The 12,594-nt window shown below is 41.3% G+C and overlaps 1 protein-coding gene across 2 annotated transcripts; it reads right to left on the bottom strand.

Annotated features, from left to right (window-relative positions):
* Positions 1-3,425: 3,425 nt before the first annotated feature.
* Positions 3,426-11,691, bottom strand: LOC117852695 (sucrose synthase 1). Of its 2 annotated transcripts, none has more exons than XM_034734902.2 (16): positions 11,657-11,691; positions 7,890-8,004; positions 7,284-7,404; positions 7,040-7,191; positions 6,742-6,934; positions 6,470-6,588; positions 6,160-6,376; positions 5,977-6,072; positions 5,712-5,885; positions 5,511-5,627; positions 5,262-5,428; positions 4,950-5,174; positions 4,510-4,828; positions 4,140-4,384; positions 3,803-3,941; positions 3,426-3,696 (listed from the first exon to the last, which is right to left on the bottom strand). In XM_034734902.2, exons 2-16 carry the CDS (start codon positions 7,982-7,984, stop codon positions 3,667-3,669), a joined length of 2,409 nt encoding a protein of 802 aa, XP_034590793.1. In that variant the 5' UTR covers positions 7,985-8,004; positions 11,657-11,691; the 3' UTR covers positions 3,426-3,666. The 2 variants fall into 2 exon arrangements, with proteins under 2 accessions (XP_034590793.1, XP_034590792.1); XM_034734901.2 differs by lacking the exon at positions 11,657-11,691 and adding an exon at positions 9,142-9,282.
* Between the last annotated feature and the right edge of the window lie 903 nt (positions 11,692-12,594).

The following is a 12,594-nucleotide window of genomic DNA, read 5'->3' as shown; positions in this document are numbered from 1 at the left end:
TAAAATTTTAGAATGATATCTTAAGTTATGCTCTATAATGATGTGTATTAGTAAATTGATGAAGATTATGGGGTTACTTTAGATTATTTTTTATAATAGCTAAGCTCGGTAATTTAAATATAGGTTTAGAGCTTATTTTTTAATATTTTCACAATGACAGTGGTGGATAACTTTTTAGAAAATATAATAGATCAATGGATTGGTGTTTGATGTTTTTAATTTTTATGAGAATTTGTCTCTTTTTTCTAGCTTGTCTCGTGGGAACTAATGCGGAGTCTTCAATGGAAAAAAATGAAACTACATTGCTATAAAACTATTACCATAAGCTACCTCTCGTTTGTTAAATATTAGAACACAATACTTATGTAGATATATACTTAATATCTTCATCCAATTGTGATAGATTTTAGTTAGTAATTACTCTATAATATTTTCATCCACATTTATAATCTTTAACTTTTTACTTTGCATCGCAAGTATGCGCTTGAATTTGTTTAATGAACCCTAAGTTTGAGATAAAATTTTAGCATAGAAATCTATATTCTCATCCCTTTATATCCTTATAAATGGTGACACACATAGACCTTAATTATTATATCATATACCAATAGTGCAAGATATAGATGATTTAGAATCATATATTGCTATATATTTTTAATTAATGTTATTTGATTCAAATGTAGGGTTACCTTATGTTATTTTTAATAATGGCATGTGTGGGTAATATAGATGCAAATTTAAGGGTTACTTTTTTAAGTAATAGTGGTAGGAAATTCAGTTGCAAATTAGGGGGTTATTTTAAATATAATGGTATAAATGGGTAATTTTGATGAAGATTAGGGGGTTACTTTAGTTTATTTTATATAATGACAGAGGTGGGTAATTTATATATAGATTTAGGGGGTTATTTTAGGCTATTTTGATAATGGCATAGGTGGGTAATTTTTTAGAAAACATAATAAATCCAATAGCTATGATGATTTGAATCTATCGATTGATGGTCGGATGTTTTGCTTTTTTGTGAGAATTTCTCTCTTTATCTAGAGTGTCCACTTAAGAATCTTAGGTGGCTTCACTGGAGGCTTTAAAAGGACCTTTGTAATTAGTAATAATTAGTAATAGTAAGATTGCTTGACCACTGATCGGCATAGTGTATTTCATCTGAAAGTGCAGATGACTGAAATGTTCTTTTTACGAGAACGTGACTGACATCGTCCCAGAACTGAGCCGCGCACACACGACACCTTCTGAGAGATGCCAGCACTGCACCGCATGTAACATTCAAATGATAGGTTGAGTACATGAGTGTTCTAAGCCTCAGGTGACTTGGGAGATTTTGATGCCAGTGTCTTTCTCGATGTCTCTCAGTCCTAGAGTGCTGCAATATCTACTAGGCTTTTGGTTAACTTGTCCAGCGATGGTATGGCAGGGCATGGCTATAGGCTACTTACTAACTATGGGGTACGCATAATTTATTGAACCATAGTGCAACAGCTTTAAGCACAAGAACAGAGTTTTCCCTCTGGTCTGGTCCAAAGAAAAGGTATTCATATATGTTTAAACAAACAATTTAAGTCAAGCTATTTGCGAGCAATTTAGCATGGTTGGAACACTTCTCAGCTTTCAGGTTGATTGATGTCTCTGCAACTTCCATGTAATTTGAAAAAAAAAACTTTCAAACTAACTTCCAAGCATCTCCAATCAGTCGCTTGATGTCTCGCTTCTAAAATGGAGAATAGATCATTCAGATTGATATAGCATTATGAACACCATATCTTGAAGAAACGTATGGAACCGAGTATTGATGTTACTTGCCAACTTGATCAAACAAAAATAGGTTCAGCGAGCCTTCTTTTATTTATGATCAATAGAGTAAGTGTAGCACTCCAAAGTATTGTAGCTTACTATGAATTGTAACAGACTTGCGGCCGTCCGGTCGTGATATCGACACTTTGTACTTCGAGCAAGTAAAGCTAGCTATGCTGCAAAGTTACAGCAACATCATGCCTTTTAGCTCACTCCTCTTGGCTGCTGAGGAATTCTGTAAGGTCCAAACCGAGCATGTTCGACGCTCAGCATGCTTAGGTGACGAGCAAGGTGTCTCCACTCTTCAGCAACACAGATTGGTGAAATATGTACCAGATAGGACAGATGCATTGCTGCATTCCTCAATGCCCCTCATTCCTAATCCTGCAATGTGTGCTTGTACGCTACTCTGCACTGATGTCCAGGTTTATGAGACAGGGCCAATGGAGCTTTCGAGTAGCTTTCTCTGTTGGGGCCTTTCTCTGTTCTTTTTTTCCTTTTATTTGTAACCTCTGATCGCCTCGAACTTCCTGTACCTGTGTTTCGCCTTCAGTTCTTGAAATAAATTTCAGTAGGGGCTTTCCCCTCCTGTTTCATTAAAAAAAAAGTAATGTCATCGATTTGAGCTGATACTAAAATCAAGCAAAGGCTGCAGAAATGTGGATGGCAGTGTTCACATGTCACAACTTGCACTGTATCACTAGATCTGAGCTCGTTTTTTTTTTTCCAATCTGACGGCTCCTAGCACATGCAATTATCACACAGACTCGTTATTTAGTCTCGGGTGTATGCAAATGCTTATTGAAATGTTTCAGATTTGGGCCTAACCTATTTTATCTAACTGAGATGTGTTCAATATTTCCCTTGGAAGGCACTTATTATTGAAATGGAATCCATACTTGACACTGCCACGATTAGGACAAACAAACAAATGGCAGATGCCATCAGATTATCTGCTGCCATCGATCGAAAAAGAATGGAGAAAGGACATCAAAAAGATAGTTGAATCCCTAGGTTATTGGCCGTATGGAAGTATATCGAGATGTGCCGGGCGCTATGAAAAATGAGAGGAACCCTGAGTCCTAGGATGACTGCCAATTTAGGATCTCATGCTTTGCAATGCCCCTAGCATCATTTCCCAATACCTTCCAGCCCTACTCCCGCAGCATGCCCTATTGCTTTCAGTTGCCCCGAATTTCCCAATTGCTTACAGCTGCCCTACCGGTTCATGCTCTGTTAAGTTGTTACCTGTGCTCTCACTCTCATGGCATGGTTCCTCCACTCGAACAAGCTTGCCCTCTTTATATAAGGAGGGAGCATATCTGCTTCAATTCAATATACTGCTAGTGTTGTGCACAAGTTTTAGTGCCAAGCGAACCTGTCAAGACATGCTACTGACATACAGGCATGAAGGAGAGGCCTGCAACTGCAATAACCGGACCACATGGTCCACTGGTCAGAGCAAAGTTAGCGCAACTTCTGCCATGCATTTTTCACTTCTGTTCAAGCAGTCAAGACTGGCATAGCAAACTTTCATAATACGAAGTTGCAGATAAGCACCAGGCTATGAAACAGATGAGTAACAGAGCAGAGCATTACGGTCATTCGGAGCAAAGACATGGGCAACAAAACATTGCATTGATTTCTGAGAGACAGGTGACACGAGCAGGCGTTTATTTGAAGCAAAAGGTGCAGCTAGTATCCTAGAGCAGGAACCAGCCTGCGCCGCCCAAAACCTCGCGAAAATGTAACCAAGTGATTGGAAATCAAGTACACATAACTCAAACACACTACTGACAATGCGAATTGCGGTAAACAATTGTAATTGTAATGCAGCCGATGGTTCTCCCGCTTGATGCACTAATCGAAGGACAATGGAACAGCGCTTGCCTGGATTCAAGAAAGAGATGTATTAGCTGATCAGGTTATTTAAGATTGGTGGAATGAACACTCATTGCTTGAGATGTGGTCTCTAAACTGTCATCAAATAACTTACCAGGCTACGGTATTTCAGAGCGTAGAACATTTCAAGGTAGCGGCGAGTCTCGCGCCTCTCCAGGTTGCTCACATACTTCCAGAATCCGTACACACCAGTCAGGGTCATCAGCCTCTCAGAGTACAGCTTCCAGGTGTACCTGAGCAATCCAAAACTTTTAGTATCTGGACTTACACGGCTAGAGAAGAGCCACACAAAAATATCTAATACATCATGGAAAGTTTTTTATGTTGTGGCATCATTGAACAAGCACATGTTACTCTATAATATCTGAATTTCTTCAGTTCATGTCAATTTATATCTTTATTGTAGACAGCAGGATAGAAAAAGTACATACTTCTCGTAAATTCTCTGCAGGCCTCCCTGTGAAATCTTGTCCCAGTAGCTTGGATCCGCCTTGCACTTGTCAAAGAAGTTGACCAAGATATCTGCAGCCTTGTCACTGTGGTAAGGATCAATGTGCAAACCAGACACCCCGTCCACAATGATTTCAGCAGGGCCACCATGGCAGGTAGCAATTGTTGGCAAACCACATGTCATGGACTCAATAACAGTCAAGCCAAACGCTTCATAGAATGCAGGCTACAAAAACAAAGTGATACATGAATTCAGTCCTGCACACATTCTATGGCTGTTGTTATCTGAAAGTAGTGAGCACCATTATAGGAACTTGGAAGTAACTTATTAGATCAAGTGTGTATACATACCTGAACAAATGCTCCCTTCGTGTCACAAATGTAGCGGTACAACTCCGCATTGCGGACACGGTTCATCTGAGCTGAGATCCACCGGATATGGCCCTTCAAGTTGTACTGATCAATGAGACTGTACATCCTCTTGAACTCTGCCTGCTCCTCCCTGTCCTTAGACTCCTTGCCATGGTCACCAGCAACAATCACAAGGTTTGCCAATTCCCTCAGGCGTGCATTCTTACCATACATCTCAACCAAGCCTGTCATGTTCTTCACACGGTCAAGACGAGCCATTGAGAAAATGATCGGCTTGTTCTTGTCCTTCAAGACAAACCTGCAAAGCAATGAAAGGTGCACTCAAATGTCAGGTGTTAATTATTGTAAATGGAAATTGCTCTGCATATCTTCATAGGTAGAAAGACCTAGGCTGTAAGTTCAGTAAGTTCAGTACTCACTTGTGCTCAGAGTTCTCAACATCGCTGTAAATGAGCTCCTCAATCTCAGGGTGGAAGGCAGTGAGTCTCTTGTCAGTTTCAGTGTATGGGTAGTAAACACTCATGTCTGCTCCCGGAGAGACGATGTTGAACTTGGGATCAAAAACATCAATGCCATGGACAACACGGTAGAGCCCAGGGAGGGTAAATGCAATGTGGGACTCATATTGCCCAACAGTGTCCTTGCTGCGAAAACAACACCACACATCAGATGCTCATTTAGTTACTGCTACCTAGTGATGGCCAACTGTTATTAAAATACACAAAAATTACCTTCCCGCAATTTCTTGGAATGTACTGGTGATGATGAAATCGGTGTGATTCATAGCAATAAGGTCAGCTGTGAACTGGCATGAGAAGTGATACTGACTGTCGAATTTGTCCAAGTATATGTCTGAGTTTGGATATTTGGTTTTCTCCAAGGCATGGGCAATGGTACACTGCAAGAATGCACAAAACGAAACCTTAAGCACTGGGCAAACTTAAGAATTTTCAAGATACTTCATGTACAATCAAACAGACCTGAGTAACTCCCAGCTTGTGCGCAAGCAGAGTGGCAACTAGGTTGCCATCACTGTAGTTGCCAATAATAAGGTCAGGCTTGGCCTGCATTTCTTTCATGATTTCACTGGCAACATCCTGTAGCACAGAATGCATGACTTCAGTATTAACAGAAAAATCTAGGTTGTGTACGACATCCAGTAAGAAAATTAGTCTGTATACCTCAGTGTATGTCTCCAGGTATGGCCAGACATCAAAACGAGAGATCCACTTGCGGAGAATACCATTCTCATTTCTGAATGGAACACGAATAATGTCTGTGTGCTCAGTTCCAATGACCTTCTCTAGCCGCTGGCCACAAGTAGTACCAACAGCATCAGGCAACAGCCTGGTAACCTGCAACAAATAAAAGCATGTAGGCACATTTACTCAGTAACTGACTAAACAATGAAAGTGCTCAGAAGTTGGAACATGATCTCAAACATACAATGAGGATCTTAGGGGTGATGTCAAGGCCTTGCTGCTTGATCCTGAGAAGCATCTCATCTTCCAAAGCACGGACTTGGTCCAAAATGTACACAACCTGAGAAGCAATGCCATTGCAAATCAGAAACAAGAAAACCAACAAGAAATCCGAGTTAAAAGGAAAATAATCGTTTAGCTTCTGCACCTGACCACCAGTATCAGGGTATCCAAGCACATTGGATTGGGCAAAGTAGCCATGTGGAGACAGGATAACAACATTAAACATCATCGGTATAGTTCCAAGGAACTTCTCCAAGTTGGCAGGATCAGGGGCCTCAAGAAGGTCAAGAAGCAAGTGGAGTGTGTCAAGTACACGCTTTGCAGTGTCACCCCAACCCTTCTCCAAGCCAAGCTCTTGGAACCTAATGCAGATAATGGTGACATTATAAGGAGTCAATCCATTAGCCATATTTCAACCAGTGTTAGATGGTAAGGACAACTTATTCAGAAATCACCTGTGGTTGAACTCTGAGTAGGGAGTGTCTTGAGGAATGCTCAGTAGGTACTCCTCTGCCTTTCTGAGGGATGATTGGAGCCCGCGAAGACTCTGAATTCTGTCATTCAACATCATTGTCTGCAACCAGAAAACAGCACTTACAAATGAGAGTTGGATCACATCATTTAATGACATTTTCAGGGTACGTCAAGTTCCTAGATGATTAAAAAATTAATGACACCATCCATTCTGAAGCGTGCACTTGGCAGATTCTGGATTTTTTAGGCTTACCGTGCCCTTGTAGTTGTGGGCTTTGAGAAAGTTCAGCAGGGGGTACAGGCTCTCCTTGTCCTGAAACAACTTGGAAGACAGGTGTCTGTTAAGGAACTGTACTCCATTTCCAATGGACTTTGACATGGAAGGACGAGGGAACGAGGCATTGAAGGGCTCAAAATCAAGCTCAAGCACAAAGTTGCTGGTGTTTCTGGTGTAATGAAAAAGGAGGTACTGAATTAGTATATGTCAAGTTTCTACAACTAGAAATGTAGAAATTAGCCTAAAATTACTAAGAATTCATCTTAGAACTTACTGTCCATCCACCAGCTGTTCCTTGAATGCCAAGTACTCAGAAACACTCAGCTCCTCCACAGCTAACTCACTTACATTCACCCGGATGTAGTCCCAGACACCAGGCCTTGGCCTGATAGCAAGTGCAACCCAGGGGGGAAGCACAATCGCTTCCTACAAGCAGACAAGAAAGGAAATTAGAATGACTCGCTGATTTTCAATTCGCAAGCACTCAAGCAGTGAAGCAGGCACATCGGCAGTGTCACCTGAGCAGCACGAAGAATGTCTTCAAAGGGTGCATACTTCTCCTTGTCACTATCAAACAGCTCATCAAACTCAGCAAGCAGTTGATGGCGCTGAAGCATTCCCTTGCCCTGGTTAACATACCTGTAAAGAATGGTATACCACAAACAAAACCAACTTTAGACCTCATATTATGTTCCCTCTTTTTTTCTTTTATCAGTGGAAATGGAATTGTCTCATCTCTGGAACTGATCTCAGTACGACAAACAATGTGCCAAATGATGTAACTAAAAGATATTGTCTTATAAGTTATAAACTAAATTGCACTGATTCTGCTTTAAGAACAAACAGAAAGGCAGTCTACAAAAACTTAGTAACAGCAACTCAGTTCTACTTCATAAGGAGGTCATAAAAGGCATTATATATGATCACCATGAGTCTTAGGTTGAGCTATGTAACACCCTTATCATGCATTGACTGACAACAAAAAACAAATAAAAACTGTGACATTCTCATTTACAGGCTTACAGCTGATGCGCTAAAGTAAAGACAAGGATGAAGAAAATACCAAATTAGCACACTTCAGTACCAGAATTGAAACGCAAGTTAACAAATTTTGGCATCCTCACCTGGAAAAGAGCGCAATCAGCTCATTGGGATGAGAGGAGAAGGTGGCACCAAGTCGTTCGCGAAGACTGTGGAGGCGAGTCAGCTTGGAAGCCATGGCTCAATAGTACTCAATTACTGCAATGCGAGGTACACAGTTAACACTTAGCATAATTACTTAGAAGAAGAAATTAATAGGTACCACTTAGAATCACAAGACTGCCTAAACAAGTAGATCGTTTTTACATAAAGGAAAGTCTGAACAAGTAGATCATGCTAAAGCAACACAAAAGGCACCACAAAACAAGTATTAAATTTTAAAAGAAAAGTAGGATGCAGTATGCTATTTGCTTATGCTCAACTGAAACAATTAACAAGATACAGAATTCTATCAGCAACATAGATGCATGATAAAGCAGGCACTTATCCTGCACCAAACAAAGTGCCGATCCTCCACCAAACAAAAAGTACTGATTCTGTACAGGCACTTCGTTCTCGGATAATGTTTTGAAAGGAGAAATGGAACCAGCTTGATTAAATTAATTTGCTGGCTTAAGAGTATCGATGCCATTCAGATTCTAAACCCCACTATGAGGCAGACAAAATCCTAAGAAAATAAGAGGATTTGGCTTCCGAATAACCACAGCCAACCGCAAATATCAATATCACGAATACCTAGAGTGCAGATTAGGCAAGATTGTAACTCCATGGATGAATCCATCGAGATGACTTTTCGTAGTAAAACCTCAAAAAAATGCTTTTTTACGCGCTAATAATCCACCAAAAAGGACCAATACATTCCTCGGCAAGCAATAGGGTGAGCAGAGCACGCAATCAAAGCAAGATCCCAAGCAAAACACCAGAGCCGAGGATTTTACTGTAGACATGTGATCCCAAGTTTACAACAGCCAACTTAAAATGTTTTTGGGGGGAAATTTACCGCTAATAATAATAAGCTCAGGAAAGGACAGCGGAAAGCTCTGCACGCAATCCGTAACGATTTAGATCAGAGAAATCCATAAGCACAAGAGTATGTCAGCAAAACTCCACCAAGATTCACCCGATGACGCACCCAAAGCATCACGAAAACCGAGAAAACCCCGCGAAATGGCGAAGGATGGCGACGAACAAGGCGACACCCTCCGCTGCCAAAGCAAAGATCTTTCTACCGCGGCCGGCCAGATTAGCTCAAAACCCAAGCGAAATCCCTCCCAGGATTAGTACAGAGATTAGGCTAGCATGAGCATGGAGATGAACAGATAGCGCAAAACATACCCAATGGTCAACAGGGGAGCAGTCCAATGGAGGAGGAGGGTTTCTCCGGGACTGAAGAGGGGCCAATAAATAGAGGGCAGCTGCTGCATAAACCCAGCTACCTAGGTGGGCTGCTGATGGTAGGGCCACCCTCAAGCTGACAAAGCTGGAATTAAGCAATGGATAATGCCAATTTACTATAACAAAAACCTATTACTAATCCTGATGGTATCACTAATTGTGTCATGGTGCGGCAAAAGCATCCAATTAGCATATGCTGGCCTACCAGACCAATGGCTTGCTCCCAAAAAGCTTGACCTTTTTGCAGCAGAATACTAGACTACAGTGCTGGGCAGGTGCAGAGGATTGGCTGGGAGAGAGGCGAGCAAGAGACGAAAGGAAAAAAAAATGCTCTTTTTATTAAATATTAAAAAATTCCAATTTCACCACCGAAATCTCGCAGCTGATTTGGTGAGGAGCAAAAAGCTGGTGATTAGACGCCCAAGATCGGCTCAACATTGCAATCATCAACAGGCGCAATGAGACTGTCGGATAAAAAAGCAAGAAGATATTTCGCCCCTTCCTAATGCCTATTGGATCAGTGGGACATTTTTTTCCCTCTGATCCTTTCTAGAAGCTTGACCTCTGAAGCATGGGTCTCTCCGTAAGCAGAAAGCTCGTGTGCAGAAACAACGGGGGGAAACACCAAGAACCCCTTCCCCAAGTGGCAAATTCTTTACGAAATTAAGCATAACCAACTCTGAAAATGAATCCAAATTGCTCCAGAGCTGCATCCAGTCAGCAGCCGCAAGGGACAAGCGGCAACAAGAAAGTTGCGCAGATCTTGTTTCAAGAACAGAAAAAGCTTCGGTTCTTGCGGAAATGCAGCTAGGTTCTTGATGAGCAGCCAAAGGGCACTTGCATCGGCCGTGCCGCGAGGAGGCTAGGTTCCAAAACAAGAACAGGCCAGCCTATGCAGTGCTGACATGGAAAATTAAGGAGGACGATGCCAAGAACTGCAAGCGAAAAGAAACATTTTTGGCGAACCTAAAAGAACACGAAAATTTCATTAAAAGAAAGCAAAATAGCTGTTTTGGTCCCTCAACTTTATTCCAGTTCGTCCCTCAACTTTCACATTAGCCAATCTAATTTCTCAACTTTTATTTTTAGTCAAACTTGTCCTCATGTAAACGTGGTGCTCCATACTTGCATGAGACTAACATGAAAAGTCTATTTTGCCCTTTGGCTTCTTTCCCTCAACTTTTTATTGGTTGTGCATCATCTTTCTCAGCAATTTCCTGTTACTTTAAAACCAATATTTAGCTGATGCAAGCAAATCAGTGTAGTGCCATGCATGCATTTGGGAGTTGTACATCATAACCGTGTTTAATTTGGAACGTAGAATTTTATTGGGCCCTGCATTGCATTGTATCGTGGACGCGTGGAGAGTAGAAATAAAAGCTGCTTGCTGCAGAAATATGTAACGCCATAGAGAATGTTGTAAAAAGTTGAGCAAACATATGCATGTTGTTCTTGCGTGGTCTAGATCAAACTAAACACGTAAGGGTACTTCAACACCTACGAGAGACAGCAAGCCAGCAGATGAAATCATGGATTGGTTGCATCCTACGATTGATAGATCACAGCCGCACGATAGTAGAAATTGAATTGGAAGAAGTTAAGGGTAAAAAGGACTTTCCGCATTATCCTCATAGCAGCATGTAGCATCACTTCAGTACAAAGGACGAGTTTGATAAAAAAAATTGAGGAACTAGATTGGTCGATCTGAAAAATTGAAGGACAAACTTGACCTTCGAGGCAAAGTTGAGGGACCAAGCTGCCTATTTTACCTTAAAAGAATAGGAAAAAGGAGCACAACACTCGTGTCACGGGACAGGAGATTAGGATGCTTTGTCCTCACGCAGAGAAAATTATAGATCCAAGAAAGCAGGGTCACATCGCAACCACCTGTGGTTACTGCAATCACACATCTAAATCACCGAGTTACAAAAGTAAATGTCTCAATTATTTCTTCCAAAAACATTTGAACTTTCCGGCGGTTAGGATTCAAAGGACAATAGAGATTACTATATGAATGTGCCAGGTATATAACATAACAGCACAACCTTCCCCACCAACTCTCAAGACTTACTCTCTTTCGAGTTAGTCCATGATACAATTAAGTATGGGTAAGTTTGGATAAAAATAGGCCAACTTTGCTTCGGCATTGTAGAACAAGTATTTTTTATATAGTAGCATTTTGAATTGGAGGGAGTCTGGAGCCATTGGAACTAAGAACCAACTATAGTCGCAATCTACCTAAACAAGAGCATACCGCAATTTGTGAAACCACTGACATCACCAAAGCTAATTTCTGAGTTTTCACCAACAGATCACCCTAACCAACGCAAGCAGAATTTAAGAAACACAGTAACCAGCATTGCAACGTACAAACAACACGAATGACGTTTCGCAAAAAATAACAACACGAATGACATAATCCAAAAAAAAACCCCGAAAGATATGATGCATATACCTTTGCAAGCACTGAGACGGGAGGCCAAGAATGCAGAGAACGCAATGCAGAGGTTGGGGATGCAGAACGGGAGCAATTTATAGCGTCAGGGAGAGCAGATAAATCTTTTCGTGTGCTTGTGAAACAAGCCAAAGCCATGGTCGCTTCTGGTTTCCTTTTCCGATTCAATGTGCGCTGTGACCCACGGCAAGAAAAAGAAAGGGAGGTGAATGAGCATGAGATGGAATCTCGGCAACATGTTCTTCCATTTGCTGCTCCGGTTTCCAAATCCGTCGCCAGTATCAGGCGATTTGCTACTGGTTTTGCACGATCACGCTGTCATTCTTGCCCCTTTTTTATTATCTGTCTGCAAATGGGCGTGGTTTCATTTGGATCACGACACGTTAGGTTAGGTTGGGTCAGGGTCCATCATCAGTCGTCGGGGAAAAGAAAAAGGAAACTCCTTGACTCCTTTTGTGCTGTGAATGACTGGATGTCCCTGAATGGGAGTTCCTTTTTCTAGGGTTGCTTTTGTAGTTCAACGGGTTGGATTGCTACATGCTGTGAAGTTTGTTTGTTTTAGGGTTTTAGCGTACGAGAAAGGGGAAATTATACGTGCACATTCTTTCTTTCTTTTTGAGAGGAGAGTACAATAAAAAGGCGCACACATTAGAACAATACCATCTATCCTATACACATGTTCTATTAGGACTGTTGCATCCTATACACATGTTCTATTAGGACCGTGTTGGATCCACAGCTAATTTTTAGCTAACTAAATTTAGCTGCTATGGATCTAAACAGGACCAGCTAAAGTTTAGCTGGTTAAAGATCCTTAAACCGATCAAATTGCCATTCCACCTTCCTCGGGAAAAGTTTCTAAGTGGAAGGAAGGGATAGGATAGACAAATACCTCTTCAACTATCTTTTAGCTAGTGGATACCAGCTAAATTTTAGCG

The sequence above is a fragment of the Setaria viridis genome, chromosome 4, assembly GCF_005286985.2.
Source record: "Setaria viridis chromosome 4, Setaria_viridis_v4.0, whole genome shotgun sequence".
In the NCBI taxonomy this organism is placed as follows: Eukaryota; Viridiplantae; Streptophyta; class Magnoliopsida; order Poales; family Poaceae; genus Setaria; species Setaria viridis.
This window is presented reverse-complemented; position numbering and strand designations above follow the sequence as displayed.